We start from the raw sequence: 24,201 nt of genomic DNA, 5'->3' as shown, positions 1-24,201 counted from the left end.
CTTGGGAGGAGTTCAGTGTGTGTTGGAGAGGGTAAGCACCATGCAGCTTGGGAGGAGTTCAGTGTGTGTTGGAGAGGGTAAGTTACCATGCAGCTTGGGAGGAGTGTTGGAGAGGGTAAGCACCATGCAGCTTGGGAGGAGTTCAGTGTGTGTTGGAGAGGGTAAGTCCCCATGCAGCTTGGGAGGAGTTCAGTGTGTGTTGGAGAGGGTAAGTCCCCATGCAGCTTGGGAGGAGTTCAGTGTGTGTTGGAGAGGGTAAGCACCATGCAGCTTGGGAGGAGTGTTGGAGAGGGTAAGTCCCCATGCAGCTTGGGAGGAGTTCAGTGTGTGTTGGAGAGGGTAAGCACCATGCAGCTTGGGAGGAGTTCAGTGTGTGTTGGAGAGGGTAAGCACCATGCAGCTTGGGAGGAGTTCAGTGTGTGTTGGAGAGGGTAAGCACCATGCAGCTTGGGAGGGGTTCAGTGTGTGTTGGAGAGGGTAAGCACCATGCAGCTTGGGAGGAGTTCAGTGTGTGTTGGAGAGGGTAAGCACCATGCAGCTTGGGAGGAGTTCAGTGTGTGTTGGAGAGGGTAAGCACCATGCAGCTTGGGAGGAGTTCAGTGTGTGTTGGAGAGGGTAAGCACCATGCAGCTTGGGAGGAGTGTTGGAGAGGGTAAGTCCCCATGCAGCTTGGGAGGAGTTCAGTGTGTGTTGGAGAGGGTAAGTCCCCATGCAGCTTGGGAGGGGTTCAGTGTGTGTTGGAGAGGGTAAGCACCATGCAGCTTGGGAGGAGTTCAGTGTGTGTTGGAGAGGGTGAGTTACCATGCAGCTTGGGAGGAGTGTTGGAGAGGGTAAGCACCATGCAGCTTGGGAGGAGTTCAGTGTGTGTTGGAGAGGGTAAGCACCATGCAGCTTGGGAGGAGTTCAGTGTGTGTTGGAGAGGGTAAGCACCATGCAGCTTGGGAGGAGTTCAGTGTGTGTTGGAGAGGGTAAGCACCATGCAGCTTGGGAGGGGTTCAGTGTGTGTTGGAGAGGGTAAGTCCCCATGCAGCTTGGGAGGGGTTCAGTGTGTGTTGGAGAGGGTAAGTCCCCATGCAGCTTGGGAGGAGTTCAGTGTGTGTTGGAGAGGGTAAGTCCCCATGCAGCTTGGGAGGAGTTTAGTGTGTGTTGGTGCATCAAATGCTGGACCCTCCCCAGGAGAGGCTCAGGGTGTCGGGGAGGCTTTGCAGAGTGAGTTATCCATTTCCTTTCTGCTACTCGTCCGTTTAGTTCCTTTAAGCGTGAAAGAGGGTAAAAAAAAGCAGGAATTATGATGTGAGCGGAAGTGAACTTGGTGCTGGGGGATCTGGGGGTCGATGGGCCCCAGGGAAGCCTCCTGCACTGTACGGATTCCGTGTTCAAAGGACATTAGAGACATCATTGGGGCAGCACGGTAGCATGGTGGTTAGCATAAATGCTTCACAGCTCCAGGGTCCCAGGTTCGATTCCCGGCTGGGTCACTGTCTGTGCGGAGTCTGCACGTCCTCCCCGTGTCTGCGTGGGTTTCCTCCGGGTGCTCCGGTTTCCTCCCACAGTCCAAAGATGTGCGGGTTAGGTGGATTGGCCATGCTAAATTGCCCGTAGTGTCCTAAAAAAAAAGTACGGTTAAGGGAGGGGAGGGTGTTGGGTTACTGGTATAGGGTGGATACGTTGACTTGAGTAGGGTGATCATTGCTCGACACAACATCGAGGGCCGAAGGGCCTGTTCTGTGCTGTACTGTTCTATGTTCTATGTTCTATCACCTCCAGGTGATCAAGGCAATGAAACGTGATAAGGAAATTCTAGTTTTATAACAGAGATAGAGAATATAAAACCCAACAGGTTACGATGAACTGATGTAAAACCTCAGTAAGATCTCCGTTAGAGGACATTGTGCCATATTGGGTCCACATTGTCAAATGGACGTTGGGCATCGAGAGAGAGAGAGAGAGAGAGCACAGAACAGATTCATTAGAATGGTGCGGGTATGAGGAAATAGAAATATAAAGAAAGACTTGAAGAATTGTTCATTAGAACAGAGCAGATGGTAGGTGATATTGTAGAAATGGTTTAAACTGAAATCAAAACGAGACACCAAATCAGAATGGGACACTTGGTACCTGTGTGAAAGCCGGTACAGGTGTGATGGGGGGGGGGGGGGGGGGGGGGGTGGCCCCCGAGTGATATTTGATTCTATAATAAAACTGCTTTAGCTACAATTAGTTCAGAGTGGAATGTAACGAGGTAACTCCGGCTGCTCTGGGCCAGAGGCTCCTGCTGCTCTGGGCCACACAGGCTCCTGCTGCTCTGGGCCAGAGGCTCCTGCTGCTCTGGGCCAGAGGCTCCGGCTGCTCTGGGCCAGAGGCTCCTGCTGCTCTGGGCCAGAGGCTCCTGCTGCTCTGGGCCAGAGGCTCCTGCTGCTCTGGGCCAGAGGCTCCGGCTGCTCTGGGCCACACAGGCTCCGGCTGCTCTGGGCCAGAGGCTCCTGCTGCTCTGGGCCAGAGGCTCCGGCTGCTCTGGGCCAGAGGCTCCTGCTGCTCTGGGCCAGAGGCTCCTGCTGCTCTGGGCCACAGAGGCTCCTGCTGCTCTGGGCCAGAGGCTCCTGCTGCTCTGGGCCACAGAGGCTCCGGCTGCTCTGGGCCAGAGGCTCCTGCTGCTCTGGGCCAGAGGCTCCGGCTGCTCTGGGCCAGAGGCTCCTGCTGCTCTGGGCCACAGAGGCTCCTGCTGCTCTGGGCCAGAGGCTCCGGCTGCTCTGGGCCAGAGGCTCCGGCAGCTCTGGGCCAGAGGCTCTGGCTGCTCTGGGCCAGAGGCTCCGGCAGCTCTGGGCCAGAGGCTCCTGCTGCTCTGGGCCAGAGGCTCCGGCTGCTCTGGGCCAGAGGCTCCGGCTGCTCTGGGCCAGAGGCTCCGGCTGCTCTGGGCCAGAGGCTCCGGCTGCTCTGGGCCAGAGGCTCCGGCTGCTGTGGGCCAGAGGTTCTGGCTGCTCTGGGCCAGAGGCTCCGGCTGCTCTGGGCCAGAGGCTCTGGCTGCTCTGGGCCAGAGGCTCCAGCTGCTCTGGGCCAGAGGCTCCGGCTGCTCTGGGCCACAGAGGACAGACAGTGGAGAGGACGGTGTGATCCACAGTGCCAAAGGCAGACAATTCCGGGTGACCAATCACTGACATCGAGGATATCGGTTGTGAGTTGGTTGTGGCCATGTGACACTGTGAGAGGGCTGGAAAGAGGGAAGGGAATAATGGAGATCGGGAGAGAGTGAGAGGGAAAAGAATTACTACTGACCTCATCCTGACCACTGTGTTTGTGTATTTTGGGAAGTGCAGTTTATGTGTTAATGTGTGTGGAGAGGGTGGCAGAGTGGTATATAACCCAGAGACCCAGGATAATGATCAGGTTCGATTCCCACCACACCAGGTGATGGAATTTAAATTGAATCAACCATCTGGTGAATTTGATGGATCAGTGCTCCTCTCTGAAACCATTGTCAATTGTTGTAAAAACCCATCTGGTTCATTAATGTCCTTTAGGAAGTCTGCTGTCATTACCTGGTCTGGCCTACAGGTTAAACATGGGCAAGGGAACCTCCTGCTGATTACCACCTACCGCCCACCATCAGCTAATGAATCAGTTCTCCTCCATGTTGAACACCACTCGGAGGAAGTACTGAGGGAGGCAAGGGCGCAGGATATGCTCTGGGTGGGGACTTCAATGTCCATCACCAAGAGTGGCTCAGTAGCACCAACAGGCTGAGCTGGGTCATTAAGGACTGAGCTGCTGGACTGGGACTACGGCAGGTGGTGAGGGAACCAACATACTTGACCTGATCCTCACCAACCTGCCTGCTGCAGATGGATCTGTCCATGCCAGTATCGGTAGAAGTGACCACTGCACAGTCCTTGTGGAGACAAAGTCCTGTCTTCACATTGAGGATAGCCTCCATCGTGTTTTGTGACTACCATCGTGCTAAATGGGATAGACTTCAAACAGATCCAGCAACTCCAGGCTGGGCTGTGAGGCTGTGGGCCATCAACAACAGCCACAACCTGTAACCTCATGGCCCCGGCATATCCCCCACTCTACCATTACCACCCAGCCAGGGCATCAACCCTGGTTGAATGAAGAGAGCAGGACAGCATGCCAGCAGCAACACCGAAAAACCAGTGGCTGGATTTTCCAATCGCTGGCGCTGAAATTGCCATCAGCGACTGGCTAGAGAATCACATTTCCCGACCAAATTGGGGGCGGTGCCGCTTTTGCGATGCTCCGCCCCCTCCAAAGCACCTGACATTGCCCGAGGCCCGCCCCTCGATGCTCCGCCCCCAACCGACCCCGTACCTGGCGCCGTAGGTCACAGGTTGTCCCATCCGTCAGGAACTCGGTGTGGCAGCTGCGGACTCAGTCCAGCACCAACACTGTCGGGGGAGGGCCAATCCGCGGGCAGGGGGGGACTTTATCAGGGGCTGGGGGCACTATGGGGGGCATGGTCCTGGGCATGTGAGCCAGCCAAAGGGGGGCTATTTCGCGAGCCGTGTCCACGAGCAGCCGGTGCCATGTTCCACGGCGCGGCCGCTGTGCGTATGCGCAGCCTCAGATCCGGCAAGTCTCCGGGCCGTATCGGCAGCTAGAGCCGGGTGCTCTATGTCACGCTATGCAAACGTGCAACCAATGAACACTCAGAATAGGACACAACCAATGGGCAGTCAGGACACTCAGAGGTGGCATCACCACAAGGGGGCATGACATAAACACTATAAAAGGGATGAGGCACTCACACCCTGCCTCTTCCCACAGACAGACATCTAGAGAGTTAGACAGGGTTGATCAGCAGCATCACACCCCAGCACGTGGCTTAGAGCAAGCTGCTACAGTTAGACTGAGTTACTACAGTTAGATTGGCAGAGAGTCAAACTCATTTGAGAACTGTGTTAATAGTTCAATAAACACATTGAACTCATTTCAGAGTCTGGAGTTAAGACTGCATCAAGTAGCAGCCAGTGTTCTCCCAAGCAGCAAACACAACACTCTACTCTGCCAGCATGCTAGCCCCCAGCTACACGGAGGATCGGTGGCTCTGGCGTGGGGGACATAGCCTCAAAATCGGAGAATCCAGCCCGAGGTATCGCCCTGGTGAAGCTACAACACAGAACTACTTGTGTGCCAAACAACATAAGCAGCAAGTAATAAACAGAGCAAAGCGATTCCACAGCAAACGTATCAGATCTAAGCTCTGCAGTTCTGCCACATCCAGCTGTGAATGGCGGTGGACAATTAAACAACTCACTGGAGGAGGAGGCTCCACAAATATCCCCATCCTCAATGATGGAGGTCCCAGCACATCTGTGCAAAAGACAAGGCTGAGGCAATTGCAGCAATTATCCTAACGCAGCTTTGACAAAGGGTCATCTGGACTCGAAACGTTAGCTATTCTCTCTCCCTACAGATGCTGCCAGACCGGCTGAGATTTTCCAGCATTTTTTTTTTTGTTTCAGATTCCAGCATCCGCAGTAATTTGCTTTTATCAAAATCTGAGATGGTAGATTTGTTATTACTTGCTGAGGAGGGGGGATTAGCGTGAAGTGGGGAGGAATATATTGATTTCTTTCAGGCAGGGAATACGGTATCATATCCACCTGGAGAAACACAGATCTGGAAATCAGCCAGGTGAGGTTGTTTGTAAAGTTGCAGCTTCAGGGCAAGGTTTGTTCATCTGGGCGAGGTTTCCCGTCACTCCCAACCTGCCTAGACTACACCTCAATCAGACCAACAATCAGGCACAAATCAGGTTTGAGCTCTGAAAGTAAAGGGGAGAGAGGGAGGTGTTCCGATTGAATCAGTCCGCATTCACACCTACTCGCACGCAGGAGGTGAAAAAGGCAGAAAGCTGCGTGATCAGCAGTTCACACACAACTCCGACTCAGCCCAGAGTGCAGGTAGGAACTGTATCATTAAATCATTACAAAAACTTCATTAACTTTCTAATCGAATCCACAGAGTGATTCCCACCTGTGCAGCTCAGAACATAGTAAACATTGCCAATCAGACATTTCCCTGAAGTTTAAAATATTTCTTATGTATTTATTTATGAATCAGTCAAAAAGCCTGCGTTTAGAACTCAGATTTAGTGCATTGGATTTCACATTGTAGTTGAAAAGTTTGTTTTTAAAGTATACTTTACAGATCTTTAACTTGTTTTGGCTCTGGTGATGTGATCTAATGGGTCTAAGTTTGGTGGAGGGTCTGTGATTGGTGGAGGGTCTGAGTTTGGTCGAGGGTCTGTGATTGGAGGAGGGGAGGTGATTGGAGGAGGGGAGGTGATTGGAGGAGGGTCTGAGTTTGGTCGAGGGTCTGATTTTGGGTGGAGGGTCTGTGATTGGTCGAGGGTCTGTGATTGGAGGAGGGGAGGTGATTGGAGGAGGGGAGGTGATTGGAGGAGGGTCTGAGTTTGGTCGAGGGTCTGAGTTTGGGTGGAGGGTCTGAGTTTGGTCGAGGGTCTGTGATTGGAGGAGGGAAGGTGATTGGAGGAGGGGAGGTGATTGGAGGGGGGGAGGTGAGCTATGTACTGAGTTATTATGATGTGGAATCTGCCACTTGAAAGGATGATTCAATAATTTACAAAATGGAATATTTGAAATGGACAAATCTGTGAGAGATATCTGTCAGGCAGTGGGTCGAATTGGATAATTCTCGTTCCAGTGAGAATAGATGTGATGGGCCAAATGGCCTCTTCCTCTCCTGGATGATTCTGATTCCCCTTTGCATTGAGTTGGTTCAGCACAGACCTGAGATGGGCTGCCTGGTCTGGATATGGGAGGAAGCACTGGGCACTGGACTCAGGAAATCAGTCTCTAATATCTCACATTTCCCTCAATCTTTACCCTCTCTGGAGGGTTCTCTCGGATGAGCCAAGTCCCGATTATCCTGAACTCTCTCACTGCTCTCTCTTTCCCGCTCTTTTAATTAGCAGTTATTTTAAACTCCTTGCTCCAGTTCATCTTATTTTCTGACTGGCATAACAGTTTCACTCTGAGCAATGGGAAATGTTGCTGTTTGCTTTCGGAATAGCGGCAGATCCAGGTGACAACATCGGAATGCTGGGTGTATAAGAGGGAAATGGAGCAGTCATACAGTCATGTAACTGGGGATTCACTTTAAACCCCACAGTCATGTGGATCAATATGAGTGCAGTAGCAAACCCACCGTACTGTCATACCCTGCATCAGGAATCAACGCTGGGGAGATGGACTGTGAGGAGTGGTCACATCCTTAGTGAATTGTGTCAACTAGCTGGGAAGAGAAAGTGAGAGAGAGAAAAACAGAAAATGCTGAAAAAACTGAGCAGCTCTGGCCGCATCTGTGAAGAGGGAAAATAGAGTTAACCTTTCAATTCCGTAGGGCAGCACGGTAGCATTGTGGATAGCACAATTGCTTTACAGCTCCAGGGTCCCAGGTTCGATTCCCGGCTGGGTCACTGTCTGTGCGGAGTCTGCACATTCTCCCCGTATGTGCGTGGGTTTCCTCCGGGTGCTCCGGTTTCCTCCCACAGTCCAAAGATGTGCAGGTTAGGTGGATTGGCCATGCTAAATTGCCCGTAGTGTCCAAAATTGCCCTTAGTGTTGGGTGGGGTTACTGGGTTATGGGGATAGGGTGGAGGTGTTGACCTTGGGTAGGGTGCTCTTTCCAGGAGCAGGTGCAGACTCGATGGGCCGAATGGCCTCCTTCTGCACTGTAAATTCTATGAAACTCTTCAACAGAGCTCTGAAGAAAAGCTCTGAAGAAAAGACACAGACTCAAAACGTTAACTTTATTTTCTCTCCCTACAGATGCTGCCGGACCTGCTGAGATTTTCCAGCATTTTCTGTTTTTTTGTCTCAGATTCCAGCATCCGCAGTAATTTTGCTTTTAGACACAGCAGAGAGAGGTCTGAGAGAGATAGTGGCCTCAATACTGGCCATCTGAGAGAGAGATAGTGGGCTCAATACTGGCCATCTGAGAGAGAGATAGTGGGCTCAATACTGACCATCTGAGAGAGAGATAGTGGGCTCAATACTTACCATCTGAGAGAGAGATAGTGGGCTCAATACTGACCATCTGAGAGAGAGATAGTGGGCTCAATACTGGCCATCTGAGAGAGAGATAGTGGGCTCAATACTGACCATCTGAGAGAGAGATAGTGGGCTCAATACTTACCATCTGAGAGAGAGATAGTGGGCTCAATACTGACCATCTGAGAGAGAGATAGTGGGCTCAATACTGACCATCTGAGAGAGAGATAGTGGGCTCAATACTGACCATCTGAGAGAGAGATAGTGGGCTCAATACTGACCATCTGAGAGAGAGATAGTGGCCTCAATACTGACCATCTGAGAGAGAGATAGTGGCCTCAATACTGACCATCTGAGAGAGAGATAGTGGGCTCAATACTGACCATCTGAGAGAGAGATAGTGGGCTCAATACTTACCATCTGAGAGAGAGATAGTGGGCTCAATACTGACCATCTGAGAGAGAGATAGTGGGCTCAATACTGACCATCTGAGAGAGAGATAGTGGGCTCAATACTGACCATCTGAGAGAGATAGTGGGCTCAATACTGACCATCTGAGAGAGAGATAGTGGCTTCAATACTGACCATCTGAGAGAGAGATAGTGGGCTCAATACTGACCATCTGAGAGAGAGATAGTGGGCTCAATACTGACCATCTGAGAGAGATAGTGGGCTCAATACTGACCATCTGAGAGAGAGATAGTGGGCTCAATACTGACCATCTGAGAGAGAGATAGTGGGCTCAATACTGACCATCTGAGAGAGAGATAGTGGGCTCAATACTGACCATCTGAGAGAGAGATAGTGGGCTCAATACTGACCATCGTTTTTGAAGAGGTAGCAGAGGGGGCTCATAGAATCATAGAATTTACAGTGCAGAAGGAGGCCATTCGGCCCATCAAGTCTGCACCGGCTCTTGGAAAGCACTGTACCCAAGCCCACACCTCCACCCTATCCCCATATCCCAGTAACCCCACCCAACACTAAGGGCAATTTTTGGACACTAAGGGAAATTTAGCACGGGCAATCCACCCTAACCTGCACATCTTTAGACTGTGGGAGGAAACCGGAGCACCCGGAGGAAACCCACGCAGACACGGGGAGGACGTGCAGACTCCGCACAGACAGTGACCCAGCCGGGAATCGAACCTGGGACCCTGGAGCTGTGAAGCAATTGTGCTAAACACTGTGTACAGCGCAGAAGGAGGCCATTTGAGCCATCGGGCCTGCACTATCTCTCCGAATGAGCAACTCACTTACTCCCATTCCCCGCCTTCTCCTTGGAATTCTGCATATTCTTCCTTCGCAGGAAACAGTCAAATTCCCTTTGGAATGCCTCGATTGAAACTGGCTGCTGCAGACTGTGAGGCAGAGCGTCCAGAATCTAACCACTTACCCAGTCACTGCATGAAAGGTTTCTCCCCATATCCCACTAAATCTGTGCCCTCTCCTTCTCCATCATTTCATGAGTGGGAACAGTTTTTCTCTGTCTACTCTGTCCAGCCCCCTCATGATGTTGAGCAGCTTTGTAAAATCCCTTCTCTTTAATTACATTTTAAAAAATAAATTTAGAGTACCCAACTCTTTTCTTCCCAATTCAGCGTGGCCGATCCACCAACCCTGCACATCTTTGTGTTGTGGGGGTGAGACCCATGCAGACACGGGGAGAATGTGCTAAGTTGACGGGAGGCGGTGGCGTAGTGGTATTGTCACTGGGCTAGTAAACCAGAGACCCAGAGTAATGCTCTGGGGACCCAGGTTCAAATCCCACCACGGCAGGGGGTGAAATTTGAATTCAGTAAAATCTGGAATTAAATGTCTAACGATGACCATGAAACCATTGTCAATTGTCTTAAAATTCCATCTGGTTGACTAATGTCCTTCAGGGAAGGAAATCTGCTGTCCTTACCCGGTCCGGCCTACATGTGAGTCCAGACCCACAGCAATGGGGTTGACTCTTAACTCCCCCCTCAAAGGCAATTAGGGACAGGCAGTAAATGCTGGTACAGCCTGCGACACCCACATCCCACAAACAAATCTGAAAAAACTCCACGCGGACCGTGACCCGGGGCCGGGCTCGAACCTGGTCCTCGGGTGACCAGGTGGCAATGCCAGCTACTGCGCCACCGTGCCGCCAATACAACGTCTTCTCGATCTTCAGTTCTCCAAGGAAAACTATCCCAGACTTTTCCAATCTGTCTTTATAACTTAGCTCCTCACCCCGGAACCATTCTCGGGAATCTTTCTGCATTCAATGTTAGTTTTGGCATTATTTGAACTTCAATTCTAATTGTGTTTATTGGAGATAAACCATTTCGGCAACAGGATACAGTGCGGTGAAGCAACTCAGAAAATCTTTAATAAGTTGTCGATGAATACCTACCAAACTCAGGTCCTGACCAGCGCACTCTGGTCACTCCTGCGACCTGCTTTAGTTTTGGCGCAGGTTCACCCTGAGTTTCTGCTCCTCCTCCTTAACGTCTGCTTCGCTGTGAACAGCAGGCACTCACCACACAACTTTCTTTGTGAAATCTGCTTCATTCCAAGCCACAACCCATAGTGCAATCAATTATATTTTGGGCAGGACGGTAGCACAGTGGTTAGCACTGTGGCTTTACAGCACCACGGTCCCAGGTTCGATTCCCCACTGGGTCACTGTCTGTGCAGAGTCTGCACATTCTCCCCGTGTGTGCGTGGGTTTCCTCCGGATGCTCCGGTTTCCTCCCACAGTCCAAAGACGTGCAGGTTAGGTGGATTAGCCATGATAAATTGCCCTTTGTGTCCAAAAAGGTTAGGAGGGGTTATTGGGTTACGGGGATAGGGTGGAAGTGAGGGCTTAAGTGGGTCGGTGCAGTCTCGATGGGCCAAATGGCCTCCTTCTGCACTGCATGTTTTATGTACTATATTGCAGTCTAATTGGCCTAAATTAGTTGAGACTAATTTTTAATTGGCTTAAGGGGTGCGTGATCAATTTGTGATTGGTCCAGGGGCACGATCGGTTTCTATTCTCAAGGATGATGGTCATCATTGATTTCATTTTCTATTGTCTCATGGTCTCAGTAATTGGTATCAAATTAGACCCCTTTCTCTGGGTGCCATTTACTGGCCACGTCCCATTGGAATCGGAGCTGGTATGTCCCAGGACAGGCCTCGCCCAGGATTCCTGAAGGTCACTATGTCTCGTCCGCCCCCTAAACTCACTTCACTCTGCTCACCAGATTGAACCAGCTCCTGAGAGCTACTGAACTCGCCATGGAGACCCAGCTGGGCACCGATTAGTGCTGCTGCCCACAAACGGGGACCAGGCCTAGCAGCACTTGGGTACATCTCCCAGGTGATTGGAGGCCCTGGGGTCGCTGGTATCTAGATAGGGTGGTGCCCTGGCACTGCTGATGCCACCGGGTACTGCAGCGGTGCCAGCTTGGCAGTGCCACCTGGACATCATGGCAGTATCACCTGGGTGCCAGCCTGGGACTGCCACGGTGCTCAGGTGGCACTGCCAGGCTGGAAGTGCCCAGTTGGCATTTTGCCTGCACCAGGGATTGCGCCCGGTGGTGACTTGCCCATATCAGGTGGGCTCGAGGACCCCCCACAGCTGAGCTGGTGGGGTCTGGAGGACTCGTCAGGGGGTGGAGAGATTGGGAGGCCATTAATAAATACTGCCCCGATCTCAGCCTGTACTGAGGTGCCTTGGCCAGGTGTTCCCCATCGAAGCCCGGAAAAAACCCAGAGTGCTACAAGTGCCAGGAACAGCCCTCTAATCCCGCCCAGAATGGACCGTTTCCCTTGGTTAGATGACGTACTATGTTTTGTACAGGTCATTTGAAAGTTTCTGTTACTTCTCTCTCTGCCTGCTCGGAACTAGTTACTTTAATTTTAAAACAAAGGATAGAATGTTAAAGTTGCTTCTAACCTTAATGCTAATAGAGAAGTTTACAAAATGGGCTATATTGTCTTATTTATAGAATATAAGTTCAGTAGCACAGTGGTTAGCACTGTTGCTTCACAGCTCCAGGGTCCCAGGTTTGATTCCCGGCTTGGGTCACTGTCTGTGCTGAGTCTGCACGTTCGGCGTCAAAACTGGGCGCGAGCAACGCCAGCGTCAATGGGTCTCCAGGCCCAGTAATTCTCCTGTTATTCGGGGGCTAGAACAGCGGCAGAGTGCTATGCGCTGCTCCGGTACCGAAAGCCGGCCCTGCACGGCCGCGTGGATCCGTGCATGCGCGTGACGGCCGTCTCCGTGTCTGCGCGAAGCAACATGTCGGCGACCGAACAGCGGGCCTGCGCGGAAGGAGGTAGGCCCCTCCAGATCCCGACTGCCGGCCAATCGGAAGCCCCCGATCTTGGGCCTGGACCCCATGGAGGCCTCCCCCGGTGTCAGATCCCCCCCCCCCCCCCAGCGGACGTACGCATCGGCCGCGGGTTCGTACTCCCGCCGGTGGGTACCAAGTTTGAACCACGCTGGCGGGACTCGGCGGAACCCGGCGGGAGTTCGGCCCATCGCCCGCTCAGAATCACCGCGGGGCCTATTTCAGCGGCCTCCGACCTCCAGGAATTCGGCGGCCCAGCGTCGGAGTGGCGTGGCGGGATTCCTGCGCCCACCCCCCCCCGGCGATTCTCCGACCCAGCGCGGGCTCGGAGAATCCCGGCCAGGAGCATGTTGCTGAGATAACTGCTTTGCTATCGTATGTTTCTGTTCCATGTGTCAGTGGTTGGTATAAGTCATTAAAAAATATTGAATTATTTTGCAAAACGTAAGTTACAGCAATTAGACAGAGTCTATATAAAATCGACATTTAAATTGATTGGTGTGCTAAACAACATATTCAACTAGCAGATATTACAATTTAAAATAATTATACAGTTACAAAAGCTAATTGTAGAACTTAATTCTCAACTTACAAAATCAAAGATGATTATATACTGCAAAACAAAAGTGTCTTTTAAACATCGCAAGTTAAACTGGACCAATTTAATGCACAAGGCTGATTGTTTTAATACTTGTTTTTCTTTGCACAATAGGACTTTGAATTAGGGAACGGAGCTGATAATTATAATTGAGAGGGAGGAGGGTGGGTCTGTACCAGTATTGTTCAACCTGACGTCTTGCATCACTGACAGTATGATGCAAAGCAATGGCAATGTGCTAGTACCCCAGAATTCAGGATAAAACTATATTGGGTTGACACATTTGGATTATTTAACTCATGCCACAGCTAAGCTACAAAAACTAATTGTCAATAATTATCAAAATTAAACTTTCCTACAAGTGCCTTCACATCCTTCCTGAATAGTGACACCAAGAACTGGACACAATGGGCGCGATTCTCCGCACTCACGACGGGGCGGAGAATAGCGGGCGGCGCAAATTTTTACGGCGACGCTGGTCTGACGCCCTCCCGCTATTCCCCCCCCCCCCCCACGCCTGCCCCCCGGCACAAATCGCTGCTTGCCGTTTTTTTACGGCGAGCAGCGATTCTCCCCTGGCCGATGGGCCGATTTCCAAGGCCTTTACGGCCGTTTTCACGAATTTTAATACACCTGCTATACCAGTTCGTGAAAACGGCTGCAAAGTGCCGTTCTGCACAACCATGCCACCGATTGGCACGGCCGCACCACGGCCGTGCCAAGGGTGGCATGGGCCAGCGATTGGTGGGCACCGATCGCGGGCAGCGGGTCCGATTCCCGCGCACTCTTTCTCCCTCCACCGCCCCGCAGGATCAGTCCGCAGGGCGGCTGAGGGGCATTACGGACCGCGCATGCGCGGGTCTGACGCATATGCGTGGATGACGTCATCATATGCGTCAGCCGTCGCTAACTTTGGCGCGCGGGCTTAGCGAAATTTGTTAAGCCCGCGATGCCGTAGTTCACGGGGCCGCGATGCTAGCCCCGAACGGGGGAACAGAATCGGGTCCCGGGAGGGGGCGTGGAGGCTGCCGTGAAACACGGCCGTTTTCGTGGCAGCCTTCACGACTCTCCGCCTTTGCGGAGAATCGCGCCCAATATTCCAGTTGAGGTCTTAATCTAAATTCAGCATGACCCCCTGCTCTTGTACTTTTGTGTCCCTATGAATAAATCTCAGAATACTATCTGCTTTATTAAGAGCTCTCTTAACCTGTGCTGCCACGGGTTTTATGCACATATACGCCCAGGTCCTCTGTTCCTGCACCCCCGTTGTGTTGTACTCTTTTTTTTAGTATTGGCTGGGTGGCACAGTAGCACAGTGGTTAGCACTGTTGCTTCACAGTGCCAGGGTCCCAGGTTTGATTCCCGGCTTGGGTCAATGTCTGTGCGGAGTCTGCACGTTCTCCCTGTGTCTGTGTGGGTTTCCTCCGGGTGCTCCGGTTTCCTCCCACAAGTCCCGAAAGACGTGCTGTTAGGTGAATCGGACATTCTGAATTCTCCCTCTGTGTACCCAAACAGGATAAGATGAATTGAAGATTATCTAGCTAACAGAAAACAGAGAGTTGGCATAAACAGGTCTGTTGGTAGGATGTGACGATTGGTGTGTCACAGGGTTCAGTGCTGGGGCCTCAACTTTTTACAATTTATATAAATGACGTGGATGAAGGGGCTGAAGGTATTTTTGGTACATTTGCTAAAGGCACAAAGATATGATGGAAAGTAAATTGTGAAGAGGACATACGGAGGCTGCAAAGGGACATTGGCAGGTTCAGTGAATGGGCACAAATCTGGCAAATGGACAATGATGTGGATAAATATGAAATTGTCCATTTCGACAGGAAGAATAAAAGAGAAGCTTATTATCCAATTGGTGAGAGATTGCAGAGATCGGAGATGCAGAGGGATCTGGGAGTCCTAATGCATGAAATCATAGAGTTTTGCAGCATAGAAAGAGGCCCTTCAGCCCATCAGGTTGGTTCTGTCAGGCACCTATCCTAATCCCATTTTCCAGCACTTGGTCCCTAGCCTTGTGTGCTGTGGCATTTGAAATGCTCATCTAATTGCTTCTTAAATGTTGTGAGGGTCTCTGCCTCCACCTCCCTTTCAGGCAGTGAGTTCCAGATTCCCATCACCCTCTGGGTAAAACATTGTCTCACACATCCCCTCTCAACCTCCTGCCCCTTACCGTAAATCTGTGCCCCCAGTTATTGACCCCAAGGGGAAATGTTTCTTCCTATTTACCCTGTCTATGACCCTCATAGTTCTTTTGTCCATTTCAATCAGGTCCCCCTCAGCCTCCTCTGTTCCAGGGAAACAATCCCAGTGTAACCAGTCTCTCCTCATCGCTGAAACACTCCAGCCCGGGGGCAACATCCTGGTGAATCTCCTCTGCACCCTCTCCAGTGCAATCACGTCCATTCTCTAGTGTGGTGACTAGAACTGCACACAGTACTCCAGCTGTTGCCGAGCCAGTGTGTTATACAGCTCCATTATAACCTTCCTGCCCCTACAGTCTATGCCTCGGCTAATAAAGGCAACTGTCCAATGTATCTTCCTATCCACCTTATCTACCTGTCCTGCTGCCTTCAGGAACTGTGGACCTGCACCCCAAGGACCCTCTGGTATTCTGTACGTCCGAGTGCCCTACCGTTCATTGTGTATCATTGTCTTGATAATAATGCATCGTAGAATAGATAGATAGAATTTCATAGAATTTACAGTGCAGAAGGAGGCCATTCGGCCCATCGAGTCTGCACCGGCTCTTGGAAAGGGCACCCTACCCAAGGTCAACACCTCCACACTATCCCCATAACCCCACCCAACACTGAGGGCAATTTTGGACACTAAGGGCAATTTGTCACGGCCAATCCACCTAACCTGCACATCTTTGGACTGTAGGAGGAAACCGGAGCACCCGGAGGAAACCCACGCACACACGGGGAGGATGTGCAGACTCCGCACAGACAGTGACCCAAGCCGGGAATCGAACCCGGGTCCCTGGAGCTGTGAAGCCATTGTGCTATCCACAATGCTACTGTGCTGCCCCACTGTCTGTGCGGAGTCTGCACGTTCTCGCCGTGACAGACAGTGACCCAAGCCGGGAATCGAACCTGGGACCCCAACATCACTTCACCCCTTTCATTGTTAAATTCCATTTGCCCCTGTTCTGCCCATCTGACCAGCCCGTCTATATCGTTCTGTAACCAAAGGCTTTCTTCCTCGCTATTTATAACATCACCAATTATTGTGTCATCTGCAAACTCACTGACCATAACCCCCACATTCCCCTCTATTAATGTAAACATTCCCCTCTATTAATGTAAATACAAACAGCAAATGTTCCAGCACCGATCCCTGACGTACACCATGGACACAAACTTTCAGTCACAAAAACAGCCTTTGACCATTTCCCTCTGCCTCCTGCAATAAGCCAATTTTGGGTCTAATTTGCCAAATTGCCCTGAATGCCCTGGACTCTTATCTTCTTGAGCTGTCTCCCATGCGGGACCTTCTCAAAAGCCTTTCTGAAGTACATGCAGATTGTATCACCCTCATCCACACATCTAGTCACCTCCTCCACAAATGTAATGAAATTTGTTAGTCCCGATCTCCTCCTGACAAGACATGCTGACTATCCTTGATTACTCTTTGCCTCTCCAAGTGGAGATTAATTGTGTCCCTCAGAGTTTTTTTCCAATAATTTCCCGACCACTGATGTCAGACTCACTGACCTGTAATAACCTGGTTTTTCCCTACTTCCCTTCTTGAATAATGGTACCACATTCTCTGTTCGACAGCCCTCTGTCACCTCTCCTGGAGCAAGAGAGGATTGAGAAATTAGCATCAGAGCCCCTGAAAGCTCCTTCCTTGCCTCACACAGCAGCCTGGGATACATCTCGTCTGGACCTGGGGATTTATCCACTTGTAAACCTGCTAAAACTACAAACACCTCGCACCTCTCAATGATAATCTGTTCAATTATACCATCGCCCCCTCCCTGTTTTCTATACCAACAAGTCCTTCTCCATGGTGAACACAGATGCAAAATACAAATTTAATACCTCACCTACGTCTTTCAGATCCATACAGATTGCCACTTTGGTTCCTATTGGGCCCAACTCTTTTTAAAATAATAATCTTTATTGTCACAAGTAGGCTTACATTAACACTGCAATGAAGTTACTGTGAAAAGCCCCTAGTCGCCACATTCCGGCGCCTGTTCGGGTACACAGAGGGAGAATTCACAATGTCCAAATTACCTAACAGCTCGTCTTTCGGGACTTGTAGGAGGAAACCGGAGCACCCGGAGGAAACCCACGCACACACGGAGGGTGTGCTGACTCCGCACAGACAGTGACCCAAGCCGGGAATCAAACCTGGGACCCTGGAGCTGTGAAGCCACAGTGCTAACCACTGTGCTACCGTGCTGCTACTCTGGTTACCCACTTGACCTTCATATACATTTGAATCACAAAAGTCGAGTATACAGGTCTAGCAATTGAGGGGAATTGATTCGGGAGCTTCTGCTTCAGCTGTATGGGGCATTGGTCAGATCACATCTGGAGTTTTATGCAGAGTATTGTCTTCTTACTTCAGCAAAGATGTAAATACATTCAAAGCAGTTCAGGAAAGGTTTACTAGCCTAATACCAGGAATCGGCAGATTGTTGTATGAGGAAAGTTTGGAGACGTTTTGTTTGTACACACAAGTTTCAAAGAGTAAGAGGCGACTTGATTGAAACCTTTACGATCCTGAGGGGTGTTGACAGGGTGGGTGTGGAGAGCATGTTTCCTCTTGTCGAAGAATCTAGGGGTGACTTATTTAAGGCAGAGATGAGGAGAATTGTTTCCTCCCAGAGGGGGGTGAGTCTCTGCAACTCTCTTCCTCAAAAGGCAGTGGAAGCAGAAACTTTGAATAATCTTATGGATGGATTCTTGTCATCAAGAGGGTGAAAGGGTGAAGAGGGTGGTGGGCAGGAATGTGGGGTTGGGGTTACAGTCAGATGAGCGATGAGCAGCACGGTAGCACAGTGGATAGCACTGTGGCTTCACAGCTCCAGGGTCCCAGGTTCGATTCCCGGTGTAGTAATCCACGGGAGGCAGGAGTTCCGTCACCACACCAATATTTATTTACAATAACGATATTACAGGAGCAGCTACAAACAGTGCTGCTAGCAGTCCAGTCAACTTAAGACTGGCTCACAAAGCCTACACAGGTGATTATATGGGCCCCCCTCAATGAGCTATCATTGAGGGAGCTCATACTCCAATTGGCCAACAAATAAAGCCAATTGGAGTTCATTACACCCGGCTTGAGTCACTGTCTGTGTGGAGTCTGCATGTTCTCCCCGTGTGTGCGTGGGTTTCCTCCGGGTGCTCCGGTTTCCTCACACAGTCCAAAGATGTGCAGGTTAGATTGACTGGCCATGCTAAATTGCCCTTAGTGTCCCAGGGGTTGCTGGGTGGAGGTGTGGGCTTAGGTGGGGTGCTCGTTCCAAGGGCCGGTGCAGTCTAGATGGGCCAAATGGCCTTCCTCTGCACTGCAAATTCTATGACTCTAAGAATGAAGGAGCAGGTTCAAGGGGCCGAGTGGCCAAGGGGCCGAGTGGCCGAGGGGCCGAGGGGCCGAGGGGCCGAGGGCCGAGTGGCTGAGGGACCGAGGGGCCGAGGGGCCGAGGGGCCGAGTGACCGAGGGGCCGAGGGGCCGAGGGGCCGAGGGGCCGAGGGGCCGAGTGACCGAGGGGCCGAGGGGCCGAGTGGCTGAGGGGCCGAGGGGCCGAGGGGCCGAGGGGCCGAGGGGCCGAGGGGCCGAGGGGCCGAGGGGCCGAGGGGCCGAGTGGCTGAGGGGCGAGTGGCCGAGGGGCCGAGAAGCCGTGGCCAAGGGGCCGAGGGACCGAGGGGCAGAAGGGCCGAGGGGCGAGTGGCCGAGTGGCCGAGTGGCCGAGGGACCGAGGGGCTGAGGGGCCGAGGGGCCGAGGGGCGAGTGGCCGAGGGGCCGAGGGGCCGAGGGGCGAGTGGCCGAGGGGCCGAGTGGCCGAGGGACCGAGGGGCCGAGGGGCCGAGTGGCCGAGGGACCGAGGGGCCGAGGGGCCGAGTGGCCGAGGGGCCGAAGGGCGAGTGGCTGAGGGGCCGAGGGGCCGAGGGGCCAAGTGGCTGAGGGGCGAGTGGCCGAGGGACCGAGTGGCCGAGTGGCCGAGGGACCGAGGGGCCGAGGGGCCGAGGGACCGAGTGGCCGAGGGGCCGACGGCCGAGTGGCCGAGGGCCGAGTGGCCGAGTGACTGAGGGACCTACTCCTGCTCCTAATTGGTATATTTATCCGTAAGTTCTTCCTTTCCTCGGCTTCCTGAGCTTCTGGGTCTGACCTGTTGATGAGCGCAGCATTAATGAAGCAGCATTAATGAAGCAGCATTAATGAAGCAGCATTAATGAAGCAGCATTAATGAAGCAGTGTGTCCCAGACAACATTCCTCCCACAACTATTGTGCGTAAAACATTGAGACATGTTTGGAGGTGGCCAGAATTCTCCAGTGGTTGGGATTCCCTTTTCCCGCTGGTAGCGTGCCCCCGCCTGGGGCTTTCTCTGAGGGGCGGGGTGGGGCAGGGCGGGGATAGAGAACCCTTTAGCAGCGTGTGGCTGAGAATAACCCGGCTCGGGGACCGGAGAATCCCGACAATGTTTAGGGGCTGGTTTAGCACAGTGGGCTAAACAGCTGGCTTGTAATGCAGAACAAGGCCAGCAGCGCGGGTTCAATTCCCGTACCAGCCTCCCCGAACAGGCGGCAGAATGTGGCGACTAGGGGCTTTTCACAGTAACTTCATTGAAAGCCTGCTCGTGACAATAAGCGATTATTATTAGTATGAAATGTTTGGCTTTCTCCTAACCTGCCAGTATTTAATCTCTTTTCTCCCTTTCTCTGCAGCTGAATGTGAGATGAATGGTGTGGGAAATTATCAGCAGTTGAATCACAAAGATTTCATGGATATTGGTGAGCAGACAGCGCTTTCAGATCTCATCCCGGGGATAAAACCTGATCCGAAGCCAATTCCTGGGGAAACCGAAAGGAAGAATCAATAGACGAAGCAGAATTGGCAACATGCAGAGTCAGAGATCACAGATGGGGATATGGTTCTGACCTTGAGTGTCAGTCTGCGTCTGGAGTCACTCCTGGATTTCCCTAACTAAGGGCGCGATTCTCCCCAAGGAATAAAGTCGAGCGAGCGCGTGTGGCCGCCTGTTCTCCCGGCACTCGCAATGCCGAGAAACACGTGGCTATTCAACGTGACTCGGGTTAGACAAGGGGTCGGAACGGGGAACGCGTGGCCGAGATCGCACACAGAGGGGAGCTCCGCCCATTGGAACCCCTCTGCGAGAGATCACCCCCCCCCCACTGCACCCCCCCCCCCCCCACCCCGAACACCCACGCCGGGTAATCCAGCCCAATCATCCTCGTGCAAAAAATGCCAGCTTGCCACCTTGGCCGTGCCAGGCTGCCAGGGTTCCCAGGTGCCACCAACAGTACCAGGGCACCACTGTCCCCAAAGGGACCGCAGCCTCCAATCCCCTCGCAAACCCCCATCAGTGCCGTTCCAGCTGGCTCCCATTGGTGGGGACCAGGGCTGAACGGCTCCGGTCTGAGGTCACGGAGGCGAAGGGATTGAATCCCAAAGTCTCAGATACCTCGGGAATCTGTACCTCAGAGTGAGGCTCACTGTCTCACTCTGATATACACATTTGCTAAAACGTGATCCCGCCCACTGTGGGCGAATTCACATCACAACATCTGGCGAGGCCGTGATGAATCTGACGAGGCGTTGCGAGCCGGCTAGGTCCCGGGAACCGGGTTTCCCGGCTTTCTATGGCCACACTACGTCGTGGCAAGCTGCGTTTCCCCTGTACGTGGCCGGAGGGTTGCGTGTGTGAGTCTCTGATGTGGAAACGTTGCTCTGATCTGGGGCTAACTCCGGTGTCTCCAATCCCCTAACAGGTACCTTTGAAATGGAGAATAGCCGAAACAGGAGGATGGACGGAGGATACACAGACGCTGGTAAGGGGCCATTTCCTGTGGCTGACGGGGGCAATAAGGGGAACGGTGGGGAATTTAGGGAGTGGTGGGTCAGCCCAATGGGTGTCTGTGTCAATCAGTAAGGGTCAACAGGAGGAGCGAGAACAGTGAGAGAGAGCAGTGAGAGGGCGCAGTGAGAGAGAGCAGTGAGAGGGCGCAGTGAGAGAGAGCAGTGAGAGAGCGCAGTGAGAGAGAGCAGTGAGGGAGCGCAGTGAGAGGGCGCAGTGAGCGAGAACAGTGAGAGAGAGCAGTGAGAGAGCGCAGTGAGAGAGAGCAGTGAGAGAGCGCAGTGAGAGAGCGCAGTGAGAGAGCGCAGTGAGAGAGCGCATTGAGAGAGCGCAGTGAGAGAGCGCAGTGAGAGAGCGCCGTGAGAGAGCGCAGTGAGAGAGCGCAGTGAGATAGCGCAGTGAGAGAGCGCAGTGAGAGAGAGCAGTGAGAGAGAGCAGTGAGAGGGCGCAGTGAGAGAGAGCAGTGAGAGAGCGCAGTGAGAGAGAGCAGTGAGGGAGCGCAGTGAGAGGGCGCAGTGAGCGAGAACAGTGAGAGAGAGCAGTGAGAGAGCGCAGTGAGAGAGCGCAGTGAGAGAGCGCAGTGAGAGAGCGCAGTGAGAGAGCGCAGTGAGAGAGAGCAGTGAGAGAGAGCAGTGAGAGAGCGCAGTGAGAGAGCACAGTGAGAGAGCGCATTGAGAGAGCGCAGTGAGAGAGCGCAGTGAGAGAGCGCAGTGAGAGAGCGCAGTGAGAGAGCGCAGTGAGAGAGCGCAGTGAGAGATTGCAGTGAGAGAGAGCAGTGAGAGAGCGCAGTGAGAGAGCGCAGTGAGAGATTGCAGTGAGAGAGAGCAGTGAGAGAGAGCAGTGAGAGAGCAGTGAGAGGGCGCAGTGAGAGAGAGCAGTGAGAGCAGTGAGAGAGAGCAGTGAGAGAGCGCAGTGAGAGAGAGCAGTGAGAGAGCGCAGTGAGAGAGCGCAGTGAGAGAGCAGTGAGAGAGCGCAGTGAGAGAGAGCAGTGAGATAGCGCAGTGAGAGAGAGCAGTGAGAGCAGTGAGAGAGCGCAGTGAGAGAGCGCAGTGAGAGAGAGCAGTGAGAGAGCAGTGAGAGAGCGCAGTGAGAGAGAGCAGTGAGAGAGCAGTGAGAGAGCGCAGTGAGAGAGCGCAGTGAGATAGCGCAGTGAGAGAGAGCAGTGAGAGAGCAGTGAGAGAGCGCAGTGAGAGAGAGCAGTGAGAGCGCAGTGAGAGAGAGCAGTGAGAGAGCGCAGTGAGAGAGAGCAGTGAGAGAGAGCAGTGAGAGAGAGCAGTGAGAGAGTGCAGTGAGAGAGAGCAGTGAGAGAGCGCAGTGAGAGAGAGCAGTGAGAGAGCGCAGTGAGATAGCGCAGTGAGAGAGCGCAGTGAGAGAGAGCAGTGAGAGAGAGCAGTGAGCGAGAACAGTGAGAGAGAGCAATGAGAGAGCAGTGAGAGAGCGCAGTGAGAGAGAGCAGTGAGATAGCGCAGTGAGAGAGAGCAGTGAGAGCAGTGAGAGAGCGCAGTGAGAGAGCGCAGTGAGAGAGAGCAGTGAGAGAGCAGTGAGAGAGCGCAGTGAGAGAGAGCAGTGAGAGAGCAGTGAGAGAGCGCAGTGAGAGAGCGCAGTGAGATAGCGCAGTGAGAGAGAGCAGTGAGAGAGCAGTGAGAGAGCGCAGTGAGAGAGAGCAGTGAGAGCGCAGTGAGAGAGAGCAGTGAGAGAGCGCAGTGAGAGAGAGCAGTGAGAGAGAGCAGTGAGAGAGAGCAGTGAGAGAGTGCAGTGAGAGAGAGCAGTGAGAGAGCGCAGTGAGAGAGAGCAGTGAGAGAGCGCAGTGAGATAGCGCAGTGAGAGAGCGCAGTGAGAGAGAGCAGTGAGAGAGAGCAGTGAGAGAGCACTAAGAGAGCGCAGTGAGAGAGCGCAGTGAGAGAGCGCAGTGAGAGAGAGCAGTGAGAGAGCAGTGAGAGAGCGCAGTGAGATAGCGCAGTGAGAGAGCGCAGTGAGAGATTGCAGTGAGAGAGAGCAGTGAGGGAGCGCAGTGAGAGAGAGCAGTGAGAGAGCGCAGTGAGAGATTGCAGTGAGAGAGAGCAGTGAGAGAGAGCAGTGAGAGAGCGCAGTGAGAGAGAGCAGTGAGAGAGAGCCGTGAGAGAGCGCAGTGAGAGAGAGCAGTGAGAGAGAGCAGTGAGAGAGCAGTGAGAGAGAGCAGTGAGAGAGAGCAGTGAGAGAGAGCAGTGAGAGAGAGAAGTGAGAGAGAGCAGTGAGAGAGAGCAGTGAGAGAGCAGTGAGAGAGAGCAGTGAGAGAGCGCAGTGAGAGAGAGCAGTGAGAGAGCGCAGTGAGAGAGAGCAGTGAGAGAGCGCAGTGAGAGAGAGCAGTGAGAGAGCGCAGTGAGAGAGCGCAGTGAGAGAGCGCAGTGAGAGAGCGCAGTGAGAGAGAGCAGTGAGAGAGCGCAGTGAGAGAGAGCAGTGAGAGAGAGCAGTGAGAGAGCGCAGTGAGAGAGCAGTGAGAGAGAGCAGTGAGAGAGAGCAGTGAGAGAGCGCAGTGAGAGAGCAGTGAGAGAGAGCAGTGAGAGAGAGCAGTGAGAGGGCGCAGTGAGATAGCGCAGTGAGAGAGAGCAGTGAGAGAGAGCAGTGAGGGAGCGCAGTGAGAGAGCGCAGTGAGAGAGCGCAGTGAGAGAGAGCAGTGAGAGAGAGCAGTGAGAGAGAGCAGTGAGAGAGCTCAGTGAGAGAGAGCAGTGAGCGAGAACAGTGAGAGAGCGCAGTGAGAGAGAGCAGTGAGAGAGCGCAGTGAGAGAGAGCAGTGAGAGAGCGCAGTGAGAGAGAGCAGTGAGAGAGCGCAGTGAGAGAGCGCAGTGAGAGAGCGCAGTGAGAGAGAGCAGTGAGAGAGAGCAGTGAGAGAGAGCAGTGAGGGAGCGCAGTGAGAGGGCGCAGTGAGAGAGAGCAGTGAGAGAGCGCAGTGAGAGAGAGCAGTGAGAGAGAGCAGTGAGAGAGAGCAGTGAGAGAGTGCAGTGAGAGAGAGCAGTGAGAGAGAGCAGTGAGAGAGAGCAGTGAGAGAGCGCAGTGAGAGAGAGCAGTGAGAGAGAGCAGTGAGAGAGCAGTGAGAGAGCGCAGTGAGAGAGAGCAGTGAGAGAGAGCAGTGAGAGAGAGCAGTGAGAGAGCGCAGTGAGAGAGCGCAGTGAGAGAGAGCAGTGAGAGAGAGCAGTGAGAGAGCAGTGAGAGAGAG

General features: G+C 52.9%; 1 protein-coding gene across 1 annotated transcript in view; it reads left to right on the top strand.

The window, feature by feature from the left end:
• Nucleotides 1-5,764: 5,764 nt before the first annotated feature.
• LOC119979315 (collagen alpha-1(XVII) chain-like) overlaps nucleotides 5,765-24,201 on the top strand; it is a 236,466-nt gene continuing 218,029 nt past the window's right edge. The window contains 3 exon segments of the mRNA XM_038821395.1: nucleotides 5,765-5,921; nucleotides 19,858-19,923; nucleotides 20,923-20,982. Of these exon segments, the coding sequence (XP_038677323.1) occupies nucleotides 19,869-19,923; nucleotides 20,923-20,982 (115 nt within the window). The 5' untranslated portion in view covers nucleotides 5,765-5,921; nucleotides 19,858-19,868.

The sequence above is a fragment of the Scyliorhinus canicula genome, chromosome 16 (genome assembly GCF_902713615.1).
Source record: "Scyliorhinus canicula chromosome 16, sScyCan1.1, whole genome shotgun sequence".
In the NCBI taxonomy this organism is placed as follows: Eukaryota; Metazoa; Chordata; class Chondrichthyes; order Carcharhiniformes; family Scyliorhinidae; genus Scyliorhinus; species Scyliorhinus canicula.
The sequence above is the reverse complement of the archived record's forward strand: the minus strand, read 5'-3'. Positions and strand labels throughout refer to the sequence as shown.